Genomic DNA, 24342 nt, shown 5'->3' on the forward strand with positions numbered 1-24342 from the left:
TTCTCTCTTTTTAATCTTGTTTGCTGTCACATGGTTTTTGTTTTATTCTAGTTTTGGGACACAAGGACACCTCAGCCTTTGATGACGATTAACCTGCCTGAGCGATGTTATTGTGCTGATGTGGTCAGTATGTTAATTTAAATCTTCTAAGTGATCCACACTTTGTTCTATAGGTACTTGACAAATGATATACGATAATTTTGAGGGAATATGTTAGAAAAAGTGGATTTTCATTACTGGGTAGTCTAGAATTTTTAACTTATAATACCAGATGTATTTATTTTTTTATTTGATCTATCCCATGTTTGCAATTTCTAAACAATTTATTCATAATTTATTTGAAAATAATGAAGGATTATATTGTATGTGTAATGGTATATATTTTTAAACCATAAAATAACAATGCATTTATTTCTCTGTGTGGTATTGTGTCTCATTTAGAGTAAGACTTTTTTTATAAATTATTTTATTTTTTTCACCTGACTGAATATTTTCAGAGAGAATATTGGAAATACATTATCCATTCTTCTAAAGACAGTTACTTTGTGCAATAAATCTAGTTGTAAATTCTGAACAACAGATTTAAATTGTGTACCATAAGACACTTTTATTGTAGCTGAAAAATAACTTGATTTTGGGTTTAAAAGGTAAAAAGTCAAGGTTGCTATTTCAAAAAAAGGAAGATTGGTTTCTCTGCAGAAAATAACATAACCACAAAATAGATGTACACACTAAAAAAACCACCACCACCAACAACAACAACAAAACGTCAGTGGTTAGGGGAATTAACCATTATACTGAGAGCTAGTATCTTTTTGTTTTAAGTATAATTTGCATTACATGTTCTTAGATTCCAAATTTTTCTTCTATGATCATATACTGGTAAATGATCCTTCAGTTAGGTACATAAGTGTTTCATTGTAGGGAAACACTTTTGTTGGAGAAAAGGTTTAAATGCCTGTAAAAAAATTGACATTCTTACTTTAGTTTTATCCAATGGCAGTAGTTGGAACTGCAAGCAGAGGAATTATAGTCTATCAACTTGAAGGTCAACCACAAGAATACAAGAAAATTGATTCTCCACTGAAATATCAAGTATGTGTTTGTGTTGAAAACTTGAAACTATTCATTAAATAAAGCCTTTACAAAACTTTGAAATGTTAAATAGTTTTTGTTTTAGTTTTGGTAAAAGTGAATGAATATTTTCTTTTTTAGAGAGAGCGAGAGAATATTTTTGAGATATAGTGACGTTTTGGAATAGGGTAACAAGTTTTACTTAAACTTGTTACTATATATGAGTGTACTCTTTCAAATTTTGAAATTGTCATTGACCCTTCTGGCAATCTTCAAAAACATTTGTTGGGACTATTTAAAATGGTAACCATTACAGAAAAAATTAACCTTAGCAGAGAGAAAAATCTAGGAAAGTTAAGAAGGAAAAAAGAAAAATAGTATCAAATTTTGTCATCTGATGTGTTGTTTTTTTATTGTAAAAAAAGATTCAGAAATTTAACATATCAAATGTTGTCATCTGATGTGTTGTTGTTGTTGTTTTTTTGTTGGGAAAAAAAGATCCAGAAATTTAACAATCATCCAGTGTATAGAAAGCATTTTTATTGAAATAAACTTGAAGACAATTTATTTTTAAACAGTGTAATACTCTATGAAATAGAGAAAACTCCAGCATTAATGAAAATATCAGTAAGTCTTTCTGGTAACATGTAGTCTTTTATCATTTTTTTTTTCTCAGATTCACTGAAAATGCATTTTCATAAAAGGGCAGTTACTGAGATTTGCTTGTAATAAAATATCTTTTATAGTTATTTGTGGAACTACATTTTCAACAGTTTTTGGTTTTATGAATATTATGTAGGGCATATAAATGTGGAAAACTTAATAAAATTGGTTAACAGTAAATGGAATTTATAATCCTATAAAAAGAAACAGTGGAGTAAAAATCACATTAGTTTTGATATGACATGAAAACTGGAGAAGTCATTTAAAAAGTTATTACTATAGTTTCATCTTATGCCATTATCAAGGTACAGCATTTTGATTGAATAGTAAGAAGAAGAATGTTTATAAAAATATATTGTTTTGTCAATATAGTTTTAGATCCAGTATCACATGTTATCAATGAGATACAATGCTATTATGGTGTATGATACAGATATGTAATGATTTCTGACTGTAGAGGGCCACAAATTATTATTAGTTATTATACATAACCTAATGAACATTGCTTTGATTTGCAGGAACAAAAATGGGTAAGTAGAGTCATTAATATCCAATGTCAAATGAGAAATTGTTATGAGAATTGAAGGAGCTTCACTTGTTGCCTTTTGTACCTTGTGAAGTTACTTTGGTAATTGATCATTCAAAGATTGAAGTTGGTTTGATATGTCGCATGAATATATCCTCCAGTAACATCATTGCAGCTAATTTTCTAAATATGATTTCTAAAAGCTGTTTATTGTATTTCTAATATAATTGGTCTGTAATAAATTAAAACTACCATGATTGGCATAAACAGAATACAAGCTGGTGTACATTAGTGAAAAGCACAATTTTTTCTGGGTTTCAGTTTCATGTGTGAATTTTCACAATTTCTGAAACATTTTAACAATTTCTCCCACATTACTTGCTTGTCTGTTGATTACAGACTGAATAATACATTTACCTGTAGTTGCTTCTTGAAGTTTAAGGGGAGAGTACTGTCATCAATAGATAAGGCTAAATATAGAAATTATTTTTCTCTTAAACAAAACCATGAGTAAAATTTTCATTCAAATATATTTAATTAATATACCTCACCTGGTATTAGTTTTTGAGGTGTTTGATTTTTTTTCCCTAATGTTTGGTCAAAAGTTACTTATTATTGTCCGTTGGCTGATTAAAATTAAAAACACTTCTCAGTATCAGCCAGAAAAATTCCAAAGTGTCTAGTATCTAATAGCTTATGGACTCCTATGTAGACCTTTATTTCTAACTAGTGGGTTTTTTGTAATATAAACATAACTTTGCAGTTCAGAATTTATGTTGATGCATTACAAGTTATTTATACTATATTCATTATTACAGATCGTTCCTTAACACTTGCGTAGATTATGGAATGTTACAAAAAGCTCAAAACTAATGATCACTTGAGCAAATTGTTTTCCATTTAGCTTAAGACATTGTTATTACTTATCCTTTCATAACTATTGATGAAGGAATTATAGTTTTTTTGATTTTCAAGAATTCCAGAATAATACCAACATTTCTCTTTCTAAAATTGAAAGCTTTCTAAAACTAATGTTTAGAAAATTTCTTTCTATTTTAATATAATTTTTTTTCTAAATCAGCAGTATATCCGTGGGTAATTGAATTGCTATTATTTTGGCTATGTTATACATGCATGTTTTTGAACAGTTGGTTTGTTGTTTTTTTCAGTGGAAATCATTAGAGCCGAGTGATTAGTTAATTACATTCTAACACAAGACTTGGATAATTTGAATAATAAAAAATAATGATAAGAAATACTAATTTTGGTTAGTTAATTATTTTTGTTAGTCTCACACTAATCACTTAAGCTGAAAATTTGAATTAATTGAAAATAATAATGAGAAATCATAATGGCATTATCTTGATTACTTGAATAGTTAAACAATTAGTAATGGAAAATGCTAATTTTGATTAACTGATTATTTTTGACAGTTGATTTCATTGTAATTTTTATTAATTACATTTTTTACACAACTCATTGATGTAATTGATTATATCAAGTATATAATGCTTCCTCAGACAACAAATCATTTCTGACTAATATTTCAACAATACTTTTTTTAATTAATTTTTCTCATTGATTTCTTAACTTCTAATTCTAAAATTTCAGTAATTTTGAGCAATTTACTTTAGCTGTATTTTTTAGTTGATTTAAGAAAACCTTTAATTATACATGATCAAATTTTTTGTCACTGATAAATATAAATTAAATTAAGATTTGAATTTGAAGTTTAGAACAAATTTTGTCTCTGATCCAGATCCCAGACAAGACCCCAATTTATTATGTTATTTATTATAATTTATCTTGGACATGTCTCAGATTTAATGTATTACAATTTCAAATAGATGGAACCTGGAATTTGAATTTAGAAGTTAATTGAATGTCAGTGTGTATCAAATTTATTATATTTACTAACAAAATTGATACAGTTTTCTTTTATAATGTAAATATATTTCAATATACAAACAACAATACAGATTATAATAATGGTTATAAATAATGAGATATATATACAACATTTTTACAAACAATACTGTATCTTGTGTCAAGTCTGAAACTGAATGTTTTTATCAGTAGTTCAGAGAAATGAATTACTTCTAATTTATATATGCTCAGCATGGCCAGGTGTGTTAAGGAGTTTGACTCATAATTTGAGGGTTGCAGGCTCAAATCCCCATTGCACCAAATATGCTTGCCCTTTCAGCTGTAGGGGCATTATTATGAGACGGTCAATTCCATTATCTGTTGGTAAAAGCGTAGCCCAAGAGTTGGCAATGGGTGGTGATCACTAGCTGCTTTCCCTCAGATAGCCCTCGTGTAGCTTTGCGTGAAATTAAAAAAAAATAAACATTTTATATATAAAAGTTTTACATACTTACAAACAACATTAAGTCCTTTATTTGGTTTAGAACAAAATACTTTCTGACAATTCACAAGGCCCAAATTATTTTTATATTGATACACTTCACTTGACAGGAATGCAAGCTAACTATTCATCACACCATGATTTTTTTCCTGACAACAATATCTAATGCTGTTGTAGAGATACAAACTCCTACGTTAACTCACCCAGGTTTGTAATGTTGAAACTTATAAATGTTCCTGGTCAAATATCTGTAGTTTTCTGAGTAATAAGCATTTGTCACAATTATAGCTTCCGAGGCTTACAATATACCAACTGTAGCAACCAAACAGTACTCTTAAACTGTTTCTTAGCACATCGGTTTATAATCTTTTGGTAGAATTCTTGAAAGTTCAGTTGGCCAAATAGTACTAGTAATCTCTAGTGTTTTACATAAATCATACATTCTTACTTGAGAATCTTTTACAAATATAGAGAAAAGGTAGGGCTTGTGCAATACACATTTAACAGTGTGAGTCACATACATTTTAAATATATATTAAACTGAAAGAAACATCTATATTCTTTGATAGATTGTTTAGGCAGAGTATTCATGATAAAACTTTGTAGAATGGATGGCAACTGCCTGTTGTGGAGACACAAGTGTAGAGGACGACGTTTTGAAAGACCTGAAAACGAAAGGTGGAAGACTTCCGAAAAGTCATCCTCTACACTTGTATCTCTTCAACAGGCAGTTGCCATCAATTCTACAAAGTTTCAACGTCTATATTAAAATAATATTAATCTGTTTCAGAACATAAATCAAGCAAAACACGTAAATCAATCTAAAAGCATTCTATGCACAGGTGGAAAAGCTAATTTTATTTATTTTTATGCCATTAGAAATGCTGTATATGAACATAGAATACACTGACAAAAACTGGACATTTTTTACATCAGTGGATACCAACTGAAGTTTAAAAAAATTAGTTGCCATATATGTAAAAAAGTTTAAGTATTAATGTTTAACATATTTAATTGGCCTTGTATGATTATCCATCTGGTAACATGAAAAGTTGTAAGTGATTTGTGAATTTCTGTTTTACTACAGAGGTAAATTGAAATGTGATTTATTAAAATTAAAGTTGTCCAACATGTCCCAGAATACACTGAGAACATGTACAACACCAGAGCTTTTGGGAGTTTTGTAATCCTACAGATTCCTGGTTGACAGATTTCTTTTAGTCAAAATTATAATTGAACATTTGTCAATGATATTATTGAAATATATGCATTTTTAATTATTGTATTTTTTAATAGTGTTATTGATGTTATAGGTACAAAAAAAACCCAAAAATCTTAAGTGTTTAAATAGTTGACTATTTTTCTTTAGGTAAAAAAAGAATAGTCAACTCTGAAAATGGTTGAGATTTTTATTTTTAAACATTCTTATACATTTTGTGTATGTGATCCTGTGTGATAACTCTGATGAGAATTGATGTTCATGTTTATTTTCATTGCTTTTACTTATATTAGTAGGTAATGTAGAAAGTTTATTATTTGGTTCTGTGTTATATGACAAGTAAGGATAGAACAGATGTTATTGTTATGGTGGGTTTTTCAAACATTTGTTAGTTAATTTCTTTCAAGTTTATAAGATAAAAGTAGTAACGTTGTGTTTTAGATGAGTAAAAACACTTATTTACAATTTTAGCCTTAGTTTGTTTCATGTTTCAACTGTTTTTTCAAAAGTAAAAACAGCTCTATAAAACATTTTTATTGATTTCTGTTTGTAGCATCGATGTGTTTCTGTGTTCCTGGACAGTAAAGGAGCACCAAGTGGCTTTGCATTGGGTAGTGTTGAGGGCAGAGTAGCCATCCAGTATGTTAATCCACAAAACCCAAAGGACAACTTCACTTTTAAATGCCACAGATCAAATGGAACAACCAATGGATATCAAGATATTTATGCAGTACGTGGTTTTAATAAAGCTAATTTTTGGCTATATATCTCGTCATTGATCAATGTATAATAGTTGTCCATATATATCAGTAAGATTCTGTATTGTAGATTTTATACAGTACTGTGCAAAAGTGTTATGACAAAATGAAAAATTAGATTTTGGGCCACTTTTCTTTGAAAGTAGCCTGAAATCTAACCAGCGTGTTCATTCAGGCAGAACCTTTATGACATGCCTGTGGTACAAGAAAATGGGAATTTTAAAGCATGATAAGTATTCTCACTTTGGGTCATTTGACTACCAACAGGGAATCTGTGAAGCATTACTATAGTGTTGCAATCTACATTCTGTAATGGTATAGAAGAATTACCCCCATAAAATGGAAAAAAAAGTCACAATATTCTCTTGTCCTGACACTTTTGCCAAAGGTACTGTATCTTTTGGGAAGCTTTAAATATTATTGTAGGTTGGATGCTTCATTCTGTTGTTAGATGTATATTACATTATCGTTTTTACCTTTACATTTCTTGCAGGGAAACAAATTAATAATGATATTCTGACAGTTCTGTGTTTGTTCAGAGTGGTGTGAAGGAAAGTTTAAACACTGTTAGAATATATAAAACTGATAACTAAAAAGTGAAGTGAATGATTGAGTAAAATATATTAATTGAGGAAGAGGATAAGTAGAGGAAGTCACTTGTTCCATAACTTGTGTTTTCACTTCATTTTCCCAAGATACAATTCCATTTGATTGTGTTGATCTCTATACTTTCTTCCACTACCTTTTAGTTTATACCGCAGTACCCAGTTTAATGACTATTTTTATTTATTCAAATCTTTCTTTAGGCAGTTGAAATGTTACTTTGTTCTTTCTGTGCCTTTGTAATGTTATATTTTCATCTTTGGCTTAATTCTGATGTTGGTGCTTTTTACTCAAAATTGAATACAGGTTAGACTTTGAAGACCCATGGGTCACTGAAACTGTTTTCTTTCTCCTAATTGCATTTTGTGCTTTCTTGCTAGTATTAATCTAACATAGAAGCATAAGTGAACCCTATTCATACTGAGTTTGGATAACAAGGTTGTTATAGTTATAATTTTTTTTTATTGTATAAAGTTTCTGGATACAAACCTCTCGATGTGGATTCCTGTACGTTATGAGGGGAACTCCTAGAGATGGTTCCATACTTACCGTTTACCTCCTCTGGGATCTAAACATCCACCTGCGTGTTTGTCGTGCATGGTGACCCGTAATGGGGATGAGAGGATCCTGGTGGTTGAGTGGTCCTTCCAAGATCAATTGGCTAATCCATTTGGGCCAGGGTCAACTGAGTGCCAGTGTAGGACGTCCTTAACAAGTGTAGTAGACATTGTGTGATAATGGTGTTCGGTATAGTGCTCACAAAGTCCTGGCATTGCTGCAGTGACCTTATCTGGCACTGTAGTGTGTCCCCTCATCCATGGTGGGTGGGTTTAGTGGGCACCGATATATTCTTTTTTTATTGTTATTATGGATACACCTCAAATAAAAAAATAGACAAGCATGACATCATAGAGAAAAATCTGACTACTGGCAAACGACTGTGCATTGATGACTCTCTCTAGTCAAACTCTCAACTTGAATTTGTCCTGCAATTTTTAGATTATACATTCTTTAACTGAAAAACCCTTAGGACATATGGCTTCATTTTTTATTCAAAAGGGTTTAGAAGGGCTTGCTGGCTCACCTAAATCTGTAAAAAAGTTACGGTCTGAGGACATTTTAGTGGAAACATCTTTATCACAACATTCCAAACTCCTCTTGAAGTTGAAGGCCATTTGGGATATACCCATTGAGGTTATTCTTCATTCTACTTTGAATTCTTCCAGAGGAATTATAGTTGAGAGGGATTTAAAGATCATTCCAGAGTCAGAGATCCTTGCAGGTTTCACCAGCCAAGGTGTTACAGCCATGTGCCAAATTTTTACTCGTAGATATGGGATTATGGAACCAACAAATGTTCTAATATTAACATTTACAACATCATGTCTTCCTACCACAATCAAGGCAGGATATCTGAATTGTAAGGTACAGCCTTATGTTCCTAACCCTGTTAGATGTTTTCATTGTCAATGATTTGGTCACTCAAAAACATTTTGCTGTGGTTTCTTGACATGTGCTTGTTATGCCGGTAACAACCATGATGCTTTTGAATGCCAACTAGAACTACATTGTGTTAACTGTAATGGTCCACATCCTTTCTGTTTTACTTCTTTCCCTAAATGGGTGTAAGAGAAAGAAGTACTATGTCTCAAGTCAGTTCATAATATTACTTACCCAGAGGCTAGGAAATTACTATTCCCAATTCCATCTCGGACTTATGCTGCTGTAATCTGTTCCACTACTACAGTAGGAGTCCAGACAGACCTTACCGTGTCTCCTACAGAATCCTTAACAATGCATTTTAATCCAATACACTCCAAAATCAACACAACAAAGTTAATAAATCGGTATCTATTTCTATCTCTGTTTCTACCACATCTTCCAGTCATTGCCCAACTTCACCTTGTTCAAGCCCAGGTGTTTCCATGGTGTCTTTCTCTCTTGACACCCCAAAAATTAACCCATTCGTTCACATCCTCAGTCACTGGAACATATGTCTACAAACTCCGACCTTCCTACTTGATCTAGAGCAAGATCACTGGGAATTTGATCCTGCCATCTTATGTAAATCATCAAAAGATGATTGTGTAGCAGCAGTAACTAACTGTATTCTCCAAGCAGCTGCTCAGTGCATCCCCAAGCCTCAACATCTTTCTCACAGCATCCCTGCCCTTGGTGGAATTCTGCTTGTTCTATAACACAAAATGCTCAGAAATGTGCTTGTGATAAATTTTGTAGATTTTCCACACTTACAAACCACATTGCATTTCAGCAAGCTCGAGCACAGGCTTGGTGAGTTAGATGTCAAAGCCAGAAGGAATCTTGGAGTAAATATACCTCCAGCATTTCTTCAACCACCAGTTCAAAAGTCATATGGCATCTTGCGAGACCTTCACTCACATGGATTGCGTGGCAATTTGCCACTTTTTATTAAGCAATTTTTAATGAATCGTGGATTCCAGGTCTGTTTGGGCTCAACACTTTCCCGTTTTTTCCCACAGGAACTTGGAGTCCCTCAAGACTGTGTTCTTAGTGTCACACTTTTTGTGATAAAGATTAATGCCATCAGTGAACAGCTACACCCTACAGTTGCAAATGTTTTTTTTGTTGATGACTTTCACGTCTCATGTCAGTCATCAAGTATGAGGTTTATTGTGTGGCAGCTACAAACTGCAATCGATCATATTCTTAAGTGGACCACAGCAAATGGTTTTCAAGTTTCTCTCCATAAAACTGTTTGTGTACATTTCTGCTGCCAATGGGGTATTCGTCCAGATCCAGAACTTTGTATTGATGATGATGTACTTCCTGTCTTCCTTGAGGCAAAGTTCTTAGGTCTTGTCTTTGACTGTAAATTAAACTTAATTTCCTATATCAAGCAACTTTGTGTCAAATGTATAACAGCACTGAACATCCTCCATGTCTTGTCTTCCACTGCTTGGGGAGCAGATTAATACTCCATGCCTAAAATTTATCATGCCCTTATCTGATTCAAGTTTGACTATGGGTCTATGGTTTATGGTTCTGTCAGAACCTCAACACTGAAAATGCTGGATCCTATCCACCATCAGGGGCTTCGACTTTCCACTGGGGCCTTTTGTACTTCTCCAGTCCAAAGTTTGTATGTGGAGTCCCATGAACCCCCTCTGTATATTTTCTGTTTGCAACTATCTCTTATGTATGCTTCCAAACATTGCTCTTTACCACAGCATCCTACTTGGGGTTGTGTTTTCCATCCTCAGTGGGGTACACTTTTTTTATAATAGAGAATCTGACATTGTTCCTTTTAGCCTTCATATCCAGGCACAATTAGAAAAAGTGGATCTATCTTTGAATAGCATAGTAGTATTAACAGTTCAGCCTCTTCCACCATGGCAAATTACTATCCCCAACTGTGACCTATCTTTGAGTCATCTGAGGAAGGCTTGTACTCCTTATTGGAAGTATTGCTCTTTATTTGCTGAACATCTTTCAAACAATCCATCCATTCCCATATATACAGATGGTTCAAAATCAGGTGACTCTGTAGGTTCTGCCATGGTTTGTTACAGTTCGGATGTAGCACAAATAATTCCCTCTACAGCTTCTGTGTTTACTGCCAAATTGTATGCTATTTCTCATGCCCTGAATCATATTGAAACTATGCGATATATGAATTGTACGATCTATACTGATTTACTTAGCTGTCTGTTGGCCCTGACATCATTCCATGTTAGTTACCATTCTATTTTTATCAATATTCCAAAACAAACTGGCCCATCTTTATCATCTATCTCTGTCCAGTTTTTTGGATACCAGGTCATGTTGATATTTGTGGAAATGAGTGAGCTAACAGAGAGGCAAAGTCCATCTGCTCTGGTTCTATCACAACCATCCCTGTTCCATACATGGACTATGGTCCAGTTATCAAAACCCGACTATACACCAGTTGGCAGTCGACCTGGAGTGACCAATGAAATAATAAACTTTTTCAAATCAAGCCTTTTTTTAGCCCTTTGGCCATCTTGTTTCTGTAAAGGTTGAAGGGAGGAAGTTGTTTTGGCTAGGCTACGCATTGGTCACAGATTTTTAACTCACCACTTTCTATTATCTGGTACTGATGCACCAGTATGAGGTCTGTGTGGTACTCAGGTCACAATCTTACATTTTGTATTATCATGCCATCGTTACAACCAAGAATAGAAATGCCATTTTAAACATATTTTAAGGTAGGTTTGCCCTTGACATTAGCCAATGTCATAGGTGATATTGACCACTTCACTCATATTTTTACATTTTAAAGAGCCATTGGTCTTTTTAACTTAAGGTTTTTATTGGACTATATACTGTTTTAGCATGATTTCTTTTGCACATTTTAATTTTATTTTGACATGAATCCAGGACTGGAAAAGCCAACTTCAGGTGACTAACAGCAAGTTTGGACTTAATGCTTCAGTCACTCTGGCAGGTCTTAATTTTACATATTTTTACCTTCATTTCCATATACATTATAGTCTACTACATCTTATTTGGTGCAGATAGCCTAGTACCTTTGTGCCAATAAACATGAAATACCCACCTACCTACCTGGATATAGAAATATTTTTGTAACTGTTTTTAGGTGATATTGGTGTTCCCTGACCTTGTTGCTATAGTATTAAATACAAAGTTACTTTTTCAAAAACATTGATGCAGTTGTTGTTGTTGTGCTGTTTATTCACATTATTGCAGAGTTTTCCATTTTACAGTTTAATAAATTTATATACCTGCAATGTTTTCATACTGCCTGGTTTGTCTTTAACCTGTTTGCAATGTTAAAAGTCTGTTCTTGAAAATTCCACTACATCTTACATGCTGTTTTTAATGTATGTCACTATGCTCATTTTCAATTAGCCTTGTAAATAAATACATAATTATATTTTTTTATGTACAAACATTTGCCATTGAGTCTGCCGTGACATTGACACAGTAGTTAGGGCCTCGATTATTACTTGTTAAAAAATTAATATTATGTGGTCATCAGTTTGAAATTATGCAATATAAATTGATGACATAGAGACAAAATAACAATGATGCAGTAGTTATGCAGCAAAACTGAGAATTGTGTAACCCTTATATGAAGCAAAAACGGGTAAAATAATAACATTTAAGAGGACATTAAACATAATTTAGTTCCATCACCAACAATAATTTAACACTATTTTTATGGAACAACAACAAATACATACTTTAGAAGTATTTTAGATATGTTTTAAATAAGAATGTTTGGCAAGCAGTTATCAGTTGCCAAGTAACAAGAAACAATTTAAGTTGAAAGTTTAAATGTGGTAAACACTGACCAAGATGTAACTATAGTAAGCCATGAAAATCACATTTTGGTTATACAATCAACCATTGATGGTGTGTGCAGTCAGCGATAAACTGTTTAACAAATGATACATTCTTGTAATTATATTAAAGCTAGGGTCCCTGAAAAATTGAGATATACAAGTTAATTTTGTTTCATTAATTTTTAGTACATTGTGATCGTAGCATAAGCTTAGTCTAATTTTCATAAATGTTGATACTTATTTTATGTGTTTATACACATACAGTGTACTGTTATACACTTATCATCATCTGACTTTGTCAGCAACTGTTTTACTAGAATTAGTCTTGTTTTGGTCGTTTTTTTTTTAATGTAAGCTACTAGACTAATTTTGTGATAAAAAGTAATATTATGTTAGTTTTTTTCACTTGGTATACCACATTTTGTAAAAAAAATTGTATATATATTTCATTCTTGTTAATATTTTGAGTATTTACCTATACTGCACTATTGTTTGATAAGGTTTAACCAGCTTATGTTTTCATATTCTTTGGTCATTCTCTTCTGGTAGCCTTTGTTTTATGAAGTTTTTGTTGGTTTGCTTGTGTAACCAGTATAACTTGCATCTGTGACCAGTCTCCTTGATTATGACTAAATCTGTCTGTGTTCATTGTGCACATTGCATATGGTAGACCATAGTTAGCTTCAAGTTGGTGTACCTGAGACTTTAGTTTTCTGTTCTATGTGTTTGTAATTTTGTGTTGCCTTGATGGTAAAAACATTTTATTTTGTATGTCTTATTCTAAGATGCTTGTCTATGTGATGCTTACCTTTTGATATTAACAAGCATATTATTATTTTATCAAACATTAATGGCATTTAATACTTTCTACTTGACATTAGTCTCTTAGCTATTATATTTTGTTTTTCTTGAAGATGGTGTACACCATTTTTTTTAACCCTAAATAGATTCTCTGATTTTTGATTTTCTACAACAGCATTTACTTGAATTCTGTTATTATGAATATACAATAATATATTATCCACACCATATCTGTTTTAAACAGTGCTGTATATAAGTCTTTTATCCAATATCAGAAGTCTTCATGTTGGCTGGGATATAATTGGCATTGTAGTGGTTGAAATACTATTTAAATTATAAACTTGCTCAACCATGTTATGATGTGAACTGGATTAATCTGGAGAGGTATTTGTTAGATCTGCAAGTTCCATGTTTATTTACTTGCAAAGTCAAATATTTTAAATTTACCTACCTCATATTTCCTTATCCTACTAATAAACGTTTATGGTCTGAATACTTCATTCTTTTAGATAGATGGAATTTTTATTGTTTGTTCCTGTTTATTGTCAATGTCCTGATGTTTTTCATGTGTGCCTTCTGGGAGTGTAGGTTATCACTGTTGATCTATTGCACCATTCTTGGAAGGGTCAAAGCTAATTGATCAGGTTGCATATTCAGTTTAAGACTTTATTTTTCTTTTTAAAATCAATAAGAAAGTTTATCATTTTGAACACATTTATTTGTTTTCATTATTTTTTAGGCAAAAAAAGGCTTAATTTTATTTCCTGTAAAATTTTCTGTATAACTGGCTTTTTTGTTCATGTAACCCATTGTTTTTTTTTGTTCTTTGTGTATATTCTGTGCATAGATTTTAAAAAGGTACATAATTGACTAATTAATATATTGGTGTATTGGAAAAAGTAAAATTTTTCTATTATAAGTTTACATTTTTACAAACTAATTAGTTGTAATTACTGTTTTACATGTAGGTATGAAAAATGTATCTTAAATATTAATAACAATTATATAGTAACTTTAATTTTTTTCAGTTGCTAAATTTGTATTTCTTGAAAGTAAATGAATTGTAAATATAGTTTAAATAAGAACACAAAAAGTCACATTTGTAAGTTTGTATTCTTGTATGATTTAGAGGCATTTCTTTAATGTAATCACAGTGCAAGTGAAACTAAGACTAGTGAGAGTGAATCTCATTTCTTATCTACTGCACATGTTCTTATCCAAATGAACTACCACATCTCAGTTTTTACTTCATTGATTAGTAACTGCAAAATTTTGCCAAATCCTTGACCTATATCAGTTGTCTTGTTGAATTTGGAATCAATTTAGTGTAATTTTTGTTTGCTTGAAAAGATAATTTTTAAGTGTTTGAGTTACAATAATTTTTATAGTAGTACATTGACCTGTGAATAATCACTGACAACTTTGCTCAATTAATCATGTTTCTGCTGTTGAGTGCAAACTTACATATTGTATTTAAAACTTTAAGCTGAAATAATAATTATAACTTTATTTCATGAATTGTTCACTTAATAACATTTTATAATTTGTATTTTGCAACATTATTTAGTGTATTATCCCCTTCTCTTGTGAAAGAAAAAATACAAATTGCATTTCTCTACAGTTCTAAGAAGTTCCCACATAAACAATGCACTAATGCATTTTCCAAGAAGCTGTCATCAGTTGATTATATTTATCTGTGCATGTTTTTCTCATGTGATTTTATTTCTCTTTCACTGATTTTATTACTGCAGCCTCTCATTGACAACCTGTGATCTGAGGAGCTATTAATGAAACTCATACTTTAAAATAGCTTTAGGCAAAGTTTGAATGCTTTTGGAAAAAATCATATTGTAAACTACTTATAGGATAGTAGAGAAATAGTGTCGTAAAAATTAATTGTACGTTTGTCATATTCAAGCAATGCACATACATAAACTAATTTATTATAAAGGAATCGTATTCAGTACATGTAAATTAACCTCAACTAAAAATGTTTAATGAGTAACAATCTGTTTTTTATTTAATAGTTGCTAATAAATAGCAGTAAATGTATATGTATTCTTGGTTAATTTACAAATAGAAGTGTTGGACAAAATTACCAATGTGTGTGTGTGTGTGTGTGTATATATATATATTGTAATCTTTTTTTTTTTTTTTAATAAAAAGGTCAATGACATAGCATTCCATCCAGTTCATGGAACATTAGCAACCATTGGGTCAGATGGACGTTTTAGTTTCTGGGACAAAGATGCACGCACAAAGCTTAAAACATCTGAACAAATGGAACAAGCTATTTCTAGGTGCTGCTTCAATGCTAGAGGAGAGATATTTGCTTATGCTGTGAGCTATGACTGGTCAAAGGTGAGATTTTTGTAGCATCATAGAAATATAAGAAAAACTTGTAAGAGGTACTAATTAAATAATAGTCATTACCTCGTGTAAACAGTTTTATAATTTGTCCCATGTAATTAGTTTTTGTACAGAAATTATATTCTTTTAAAAGGATCAAGTACAGGGTGAAACAAGAATTACTAGCCAATAATAGATAAACATTGTATATTGTATCAGGAACTTTATTGTATTTAGAACTTGATTATATACAACTTTCTTATGTCTGTTGAAACACTGCATTAAAAAGTACAAGTAAAGGAAAAAAAGAAAGATGTAGGGATGGCTAATATTAATCATTGAAACATAATGCAAATAAAATAGTAGAGATGATATTTGCCATGATGTGTACATAGTGACACAGGCAAGAATTATTATATAACAATATATAGTGAAACCACTCTAAAGCAGCCACCTTCGAGACTGAGACAAACTGGCCTGATTAGAGGAGTTCCACTATACATAATTAGGGATTATGTAAACAAAAAAAAAGGATTGTGATTGAATGACCGCTTTCAAGGGGTGACCGAAATTGAGGGGTGGCCACTTAGAGGGGTTCCACTGTATGTATCTATTAAATCACAGTTGACATTAATTTATCTTGTTTTGCTTTTTAAAATTCTACGACACCATGTGCTTGTTCTGTTATGGTAGGTATGATGCAAATGTCATCCCTACTGCCTTGTTTCTATTGTTTTTGAAGAATTGATATTAGCCATCCATACATTTAGTTCTGTTTTTAAAAGTTTTTCATTACATCACTGTCCAGTGGTATAGTGTTCTTATGTAACTTCACTGAATGGAGATCCTTTTCTGTCACCTGGATTGTTTTAATAGTTTTTGGTAATACAGTGAATGTTTGCACAGTTGTGATAGAAGTTCATGTATTTCTACTGCATTTGTTATCTTTAATAATTCTGATTATTAAAGCATAGTTTAATTTTTAAAAATAAATATTAAGATAATATCAGTCAAGAAACTTTAAATATTTTTTATCTGTACAATTTAAAAATTCAGTGACTATAAATAGATCTGTAACTGAGCATCAAATGTAATCATTGTTAATGTCTTCAGCTTTTGGTTTAATAAGATACAGTTGATGTAGTATTTATATTATGAACACAGTATTTATGTTATTACATAGAAACATCAAAACAAGTTTGATTAGAATTTACTGTTTTATTTTTAAAAGTAGAAATATCGACTATGAATTCACTGTTTTTATTTAGGGATGTGTTTTCCACTTGGTGAAAATTTATGATCAGGAAATAGAATCTTTTACTAGTAAAGTAATTAAATATAAGCTTAGATTTTATCACAATTTATAATTCAAACTTTTTCTTCTTTAGGAAACTTTCATGTTCAATGATTTTTGCTGTTTTTTTCTTTTGTCAAAGGGTCATGAATACTACAATCCACAAAAGAAGAACTACATTTTTCTGCACCCATGTTTTGAAGAACTGAAACCCCGTAATAAGAAGTAATTTTCTAAACGTGAAAGACAGATTCTGCTGTGTTGAATTTCTGTGCTGTTTTTGACTTTTATAAATTTGACTTGTATTCGAGTCAGTAAAAATTTACTGAAGGAAAGAGGAGATGAAGTTCTAAGTGATGTGTAAGTCAGTAACTAAAACTAGAAATTATTTCACAATCTTTTTTTTATGTTTATTCTTTGAATGTTTAGTAGTTTCAGTTGCATCTAAAAAATAATTTGTATGCTCATTGAACCAGAAATTGTCTTTGCTACTGCCAGTTTCTTGTTAAATGTTATGTATGTTTTAAGAGAAATGTACGCTGTCAGATGAAAACAAAAGATTGAGCTGGAAGCCATTTACTTTGAAGTGTTTTTGTTGAACCACTGTAGAAGTTCTTCAAAGAAGAAAAAAATGTGCTTTTCCCTTCAAGAAGTTTTCTAATCATGGCTGTTTGCTTCTCTCAAAACAAGATAGAGACAAAGTATGTTCTGTTCTAAAATAATTAGTCCAAATTAAGATTAATAAAGGAAATATACACCAGGTAACTGAATGTTCAAATGTTATCAGTCCTACATGTGTTTAAGTTTAATATATGCATGTGAAATGATAAAATATAGCTTACTCTTCTCTATACAACTGTATCTGCTTATATTGTGTGGGTATATGTATATATACACATGCACACACCATTCATTTTAATCTCAGGTTGTTTTGGTTTTAGTTTCAAATACCCTGAGATTATGGATTTTAGTACATTGATTTTTAATAATCTTCACACAAATATTCTGACACAGCTGAAATTTGATGCTAAAAATCTGAAGAAGCATATGGTACTATTACAGTTATCATTCTGGTGGTTTAACCTTTTCAAGCTTTATCACAGTGTGTAATATCACATATAATGAATGTGTGAAATCTAATGTTAGAAATGCTTTATGCTTTCATCTGTATAAAGATTTTTATTAGTAGTATTCATACAATGTACATATTAAAGATTGTATCATTAGATGCAGAATTATAAGGAATAAAGCCAAAAATAACCTTTTATACAAAAGTTTGTCCAAGGTGTTAATACCTTTGAAGTGAAGAAAACTAAAGTATGTTTAATTGAATTGTGAGGAACATAAAAGTACTTAAAAAATAAATTTGGGTATGTTGATAGAAGTAATAGGAAAACTCAGTAAGAAATGATGCAAACAAAATTATGATATCAGTTGCTGAACAGATCAATTAAAGAAAGCTGTTATCTTCCTTTTTATAGGTGAGCTTTAGGGTTAGTGAAATGTGTTCAAATAAGATTTTTTTCATGTCATATAATTTTAATTTAGTTTATATCAGTCACAAATGCCTTTTGTTGTAGTTCAATCCAGTAATATATACAATATTGGTTGTGTTGTTGAAAATTAGTTTATTTAAACTTCTGTTAAGTTTTATAACAAAAGTGTCTAAGAACGTTAAACTATGTTTTCAAACACCTTTGAAAATAATAACATGGTTTAAGTTTCTTTTATGGTAAAAAACATGATCCTTAGAAACTTCATTTTTGTGTGTTTTATTACAAAACAAATACATAACAGATCATCATTTCTTGAAAACAGATCTTTTGTTTAATCAGTAGAAAATTCACTGCTTATTTGTATTGTTTCCCATGTTGTGGTTTTTGCCACTTGTAAAACCTTGATATTTTTCTTTGAAATTAATACATATGTTTACTTGATTGATGTACATTATGCAATCTAAGTAAATAAGAATTTAAAGAAATAGCCTTTTATTTAGATAAAGTAAATAGGGAAATATTGTGAGCTAAAAGATAATTGCAAACCCATACACTTCAGAAGAGAAACCTGTTTTGTTTACTTCAGTCTAGAAAACAGTTCTACTTAAAAGTATTATTTCAATTTGAAAATATAATGACATAGGCCAACTATTGCTCACCAAAAGCCCACATTTGTGATTGAGAATTATTTGTCTAGGTCTCAAAAGGTTTCTGCATTGAATTAAAGAGATAACTTGTTTTCAAAGAGCTCTCCCCTGGTTTCAAAGAGTTAATATGCAATATGGCAGTATTCTTAGGAGGTTGATATTTTGGGGTCAAACAGATTCTCCCTAAGCTGGTTATTCATCCATACTCAAATGAAAAAATGGTGAATAAATTAAACTATGACAGTGTAGAACTCAAAAGTGGAAATTTAGGAAAGGATAAAGTGGTTTGTATGTGAGCTGAGTTACTTTCTCTGAAATGAAATTGGATATAACAACATAATCATGCTTACCATGGCTTAATTTACTATTGTAATAAGTGTACATAATGAATTTTTATTTTTTGAGTAAATGAATGAGGTAAATAAAGGTTATAGTAATTTTTTGGGGGGGTTGTTTATTTGTTAGTGCAAAGCTACACAGTTTGTGCATTGCCCATTGTAGGTATTGGACCTTCATTTATGGAGTCATATGCCTGAAAGTCTGCTGTTGAGCACTGGAGGTAATCTTTGATTGGATAACTTATTATTGAATGGAAATTTCCTTCATTGAAGGTTGCCCATGGTCATTTAGCTTTTACAGTACATTTCTCTCAAATGATAATTTGTTCAATACACTTTAATAGAAAAGTTTCCATAAAATATGGTAAGTAATTGCTTGTTGTCATATGTTAGTATTAAAGATGACTGGATTTTGAAGAAACAGTTAATTTTAACTCCAGATATACTGTAATAATTTCCCTTGTTATCTACAGAAAGTGTTTATTAAGGCGTCATGTAAGCTGAATCCTTGCATGTACAATTATAATTGAACAGGATTACTGATTGCAACCTATCTCTGAAATCCGATTATATTGTTCCCAATAGATGTTAGACTCTAGTCATTTACTTTAATGTCCTGGGTAGTAGCATTAGTCTAAAATGTGTTGTTTTATTTCGTAAACTTTTCGAAAGGTGAATATTCCAATTTATGGTAGCCACTCTGATTATTCCACGTGAAATCTAGTGAGCTAATTTCTTGTGATATTTTAACATCAGAAGCATTCTTTGGCAGCTGCTAACCTTTATAAAACCTTGGAGGACATCAGGCCAATTTCCACCTGAAGTGTACTGTCCTAATCGTTTTTATTATTTTGTTTATATATGAATCGCACCTCCAAAAACTGCTGAACATCCGATGAACGTATGGCATCGTTCAGTAAACATACTATGTAGCATTTCGAGAAGTTCAAACCAAATCGTATTAATTTCCAATGCTCATAGTGCTACTTATTGGAACTGTAAGAACTGCTAATGAAAGAAAGAACCTTGTAATAAATGAAACAAAAATGGCTCAAATACTTAAAATGAACATAGGGAAAACCATACAAGCATTTAAAAACTCTATTTTGTAAAATATTGTCTGTAATAATGAAAAAAAAACAACAAAACATGTAGCGTGTCTTACACCGCTTAAATCTCGTAATTTGCATTTTACTGAGTACATAATGATTTCGCTTGAAATTTAATTTAGTTAATATTTATTGTATTATAATATTTAACGACAAAACAACGAAACCAAATATTAGTAATATGTTGTACATTTGATCGTCGAAATAATTAGTGTAAGGTGAGTGGATGTTTGTGTTAAAAGAAAGTCGCAAAAATTTACGAGAAGCTTCTAAGTTGTGAATAAACTTAATGTTTCCTTTACACCAAATCATTTGTAAAATTATACGTAATAGATTACTTCTAATTCCATTCCAGTTGTTATGTATAATAATTTAACAACGTTGCCACATTTTTGAACCACAAACAACGTTCATTCCATGAGCTATCATTCTTTCTTAAAGGCTAACTGTTTTTAGCGCAACCACAGCGTATTCAAACCTACTCAACAGCCAACTGTCCTTTTTCTCACTTGGATGTAAATACGTTAACACCACGCTATTCTACATAATGACTAGATAAACGCCGTACTGTGGAGTTGTATTCCGTCGAAGATTGATAACCCTATTTCAGTACCATTTACTTAATAAACTATTGTAACTCGCAATTGATGAATTATTTGACTAATGTAATTGTAGATCTAAGATCATTAAGAAAAAAATAACTGAAAGCTCAAAACCTTTTGGCGACTGAATTGTAATTTACAAAACAAAAATGATGATTTTTCAACAAGAAGGAAGTCATGCTTTTCCCATTATGTTTTACAAGTTTAAATTTTGTGTACATTTTGTACGTTTGGAACTTAAAATTGCGAATTTATGTAAAAATAAGCCACGTAAAAGATCTAAGATGTATGCATTTTAAGTGTGAAATAAATATAGATTGGGTAAAAGATGATTTTACTATAAATAGAACTTCAACTGGCGTAGGTCTTTGTTAATACTTATCCAGTTATGTAGTTATTTATGTTCTCTTTTCTTAAAATTAAAGTGTTTACAATTAAGATATTATATTTTAAGTTTTATCTTAAAATGGTTAACTATCTACAAAAAAGAACTTTTCATATAAGTTTTAATTATTTGATTTTATCGGTTATCATCAAAACTGACTATGAACGTCAAAAACAATAACTTAAAAAGAAATAAACATTAATTACTAATTTTCAAAACGGAATTAATGCTGTATTTACTATTTGTGGAACATGCATACAAACATTAGAAAAAGCACGAACATAATACATAACAGTAAAAAAGTAATTATTATTTTATATACCAAATTTTCCAGTGTTATTTACGATACGTTATTTCTATACAGGTTGAATAATTTATTTTAAAACAAACTTTTCAAGCCAAGTGTGGCTGAATAGCCTGCTAAGCTGCGCGTGTAAACATTGAGCCCATAATATGTTACTATATACATTCCATACTTTCATTTGTAGATCCGTTATAAAATTGTAAATCAATCTATTCGTTTGCTGCTGTTTGATTGCCTTCCCTCTTGTTAGCAGTTCAAAACTAGGGACGACTATACTTGAACATGATCTGTGACATAGCTATTTATTCAATGAATCACATAAGGTTCAGTTCTGATTCAAAATATCCTGAAATTCATTTTGTCTTATATCTAGTTGGACAGTTCTGTAGGAAAATATCTGTCAGAGCTAACACGTTCCAGACTTGGATAAAACTGAAATAATCATTTTGATGCTCTAATGCTTTTGCAAGTTGTTTAGTACGCCAAATTTGTTCATTAATATTCTAACCACCAATTATTTCACTTCCTCTTTAAAGTTTATTTTACATTCGTTTTTCACAATTATATTTTGTCATATGTGTCATTATTATAGAACGTTCTCGAAGCTTATCATGATTACACTTTGACTGTTACAGACGAAAAAATTATTTATTACTTCCTGTTGTCAACTCATTTTATTTTGTTAAATTGAGACAACCTCATACCATGTTCAACTGATCGTTTTACGATAACGCATCACGTTTAGCGCTGTTAAATCTTCATCCCAGAACCACATTATAGCTATTTACTGCATGGTTCAGGTATTCATTTTATTTCTTATTTATTACTTAGTATCTCCATAAATTTTAACTTTAGGCTGTATTTTTGGTAATATCCTGATACTTGTCTTCACATCCAAACAGTATCTCAGATACCACATTCCTTTAAATTTACATTGTCGGAGATGTTTAAGAGGTTACAATTAGTCACAAGAATTTGTTTTAGAAAATTTGTGCCTTTTAGTGGTTATGTTGATGCAGGTAGTTCAAGGAAAGTTAAATCGGCGACATTACTTGAAGCCAACGGCTAATGTTTATGCGTTCATTAAGTAAGATATACTTTATTATTGCTTTTATTAAATGTATTGTTTATATTGAAGTTTATTACTTTTTAATTTGAATAATTATTGTTATTTTTTGTTGAGTTTATTATCATTTTATTTTATTTGCATTTGAACTTAATATATACATTTAGGACTAACCTAAATTTCTTAAGCTGTAATTTTCGGTGTAACTGCGGAAAGTGTACTGACTTACAAACTTCGTGTTCCATAGTGGACACATCGCAGCATAGACTAACATGGCTTCGTTTAAAGGAAATAGGACAGAGAAAGCTAGTCGAACCTTACGCGATATTATTGGGATTACGGTCGATAATATCGTTATCAACGAGGATGCGTACCGAAATGATAAAACTGTATTCTGATCATCAAGTAAGGACGTGAGAAAAATTTGCTATGGTAATTACAGTTTGTTCTGTGGTTTCGTTCTAACTAGACAGTTTGCTTCATTTGAAAACGCATTATACGTTTTCAGCTAATAAAACAGCTCAGGTTCTCTATCGTCTTTAGTTGAGTATTTCTAAAAATGAAAACTGTGTTAATGACATTTGCTAAAAGTATGTTGTTGAAAATGAAATTGTCACATATGGCTAATCGATAGCTGAAATTTAGCTACATAATAGGTAAATTAACCATGAGATTTGTAGGTACGATTTTCTAAACATAAAAAATATGTGATCTCTTTTTTCATAATACCGGCTTATTTTCACAGATGCTGTCCCCTTTCCTCACAGAAATAATTTGTTATCACTTACGATTTTTTTACAGAATTAATTTGGTTATCATATATATTAACGTTTTTTAAAAGAAGTAGTTTGTTGTAACTATCTATGACATGTGTTTTTTTATTTCCTTCATACTATAAAATGATTATTAGTGTGTGTGTGTGTGTGTGTGTGTGTGAGGGTTACAGTTACGACAGAAAATGTTCGTACCCCTGCGTCATGAGTTGTTTTTTCCTCATAACTCAAAAAGTATCACTATTAGGCTAATAGAAGTAGGGTATATTATAAATATTATACTAACACACATTTACATACATTTTTATGTAAATTGAATGACAAATAAACTGTTTATAAACAAATAACCAAACATAGGAGGAGCAGAAAGTGTTTGTGCGTCTACTTTGATGGTTAGTTATGTAGCCTTTCAGGTGAATTACTTGGCGCAATCTCTCCTCATTGCCCTCCATGATCGTTTGACAGTATTTTCTTCCATTCTGCTTTACAGAAGGCCTCCAACTCTTGCAAGTTTTTTTTGGATAACGCTGATGAACCCTGGTCTTCAACTCATGCCAAATGTTTTCAAATGGATTGAGATCGGGTGACTGCGATGGCCACTCCAGAACGCTTATATAGTTCCTCTTCAACCAGGGTTGCGCATATTTCGATGTGTGCT

The 24342-nt window shown here is 31.1% G+C and overlaps 1 protein-coding gene across 5 annotated transcripts in view; it reads left to right on the forward strand.

The window, feature by feature from the left end:
* Positions 1–18238, forward strand: part of Rae1 (ribonucleic acid export 1) — a 33966-nt gene extending 15728 nt beyond the window's left edge. For all 5 annotated transcript variants that reach the window (XM_076461532.1, XM_076461533.1, XM_076461535.1 and 2 more), the window contains exons 6-10: positions 52–123; positions 988–1095; positions 6404–6580; positions 15488–15682; positions 17107–18238. In XM_076461532.1, coding sequence (XP_076317647.1) covers positions 52–123; positions 988–1095; positions 6404–6580; positions 15488–15682; positions 17107–17193 — 639 coding nt within the window. In that variant the 3' untranslated portion in view covers positions 17194–18238. The remainder of the gene's footprint in view (positions 1–51; positions 124–987; positions 1096–6403; positions 6581–15487; positions 15683–17106) is intronic.
* The last annotated feature ends 6104 nt before the right edge of the window (positions 18239–24342 follow it).

Source organism: Tachypleus tridentatus, chromosome 10 (genome assembly GCF_004210375.1).
Source record: "Tachypleus tridentatus isolate NWPU-2018 chromosome 10, ASM421037v1, whole genome shotgun sequence".
Taxonomy (NCBI): domain Eukaryota; kingdom Metazoa; phylum Arthropoda; class Merostomata; order Xiphosura; family Limulidae; genus Tachypleus; species Tachypleus tridentatus.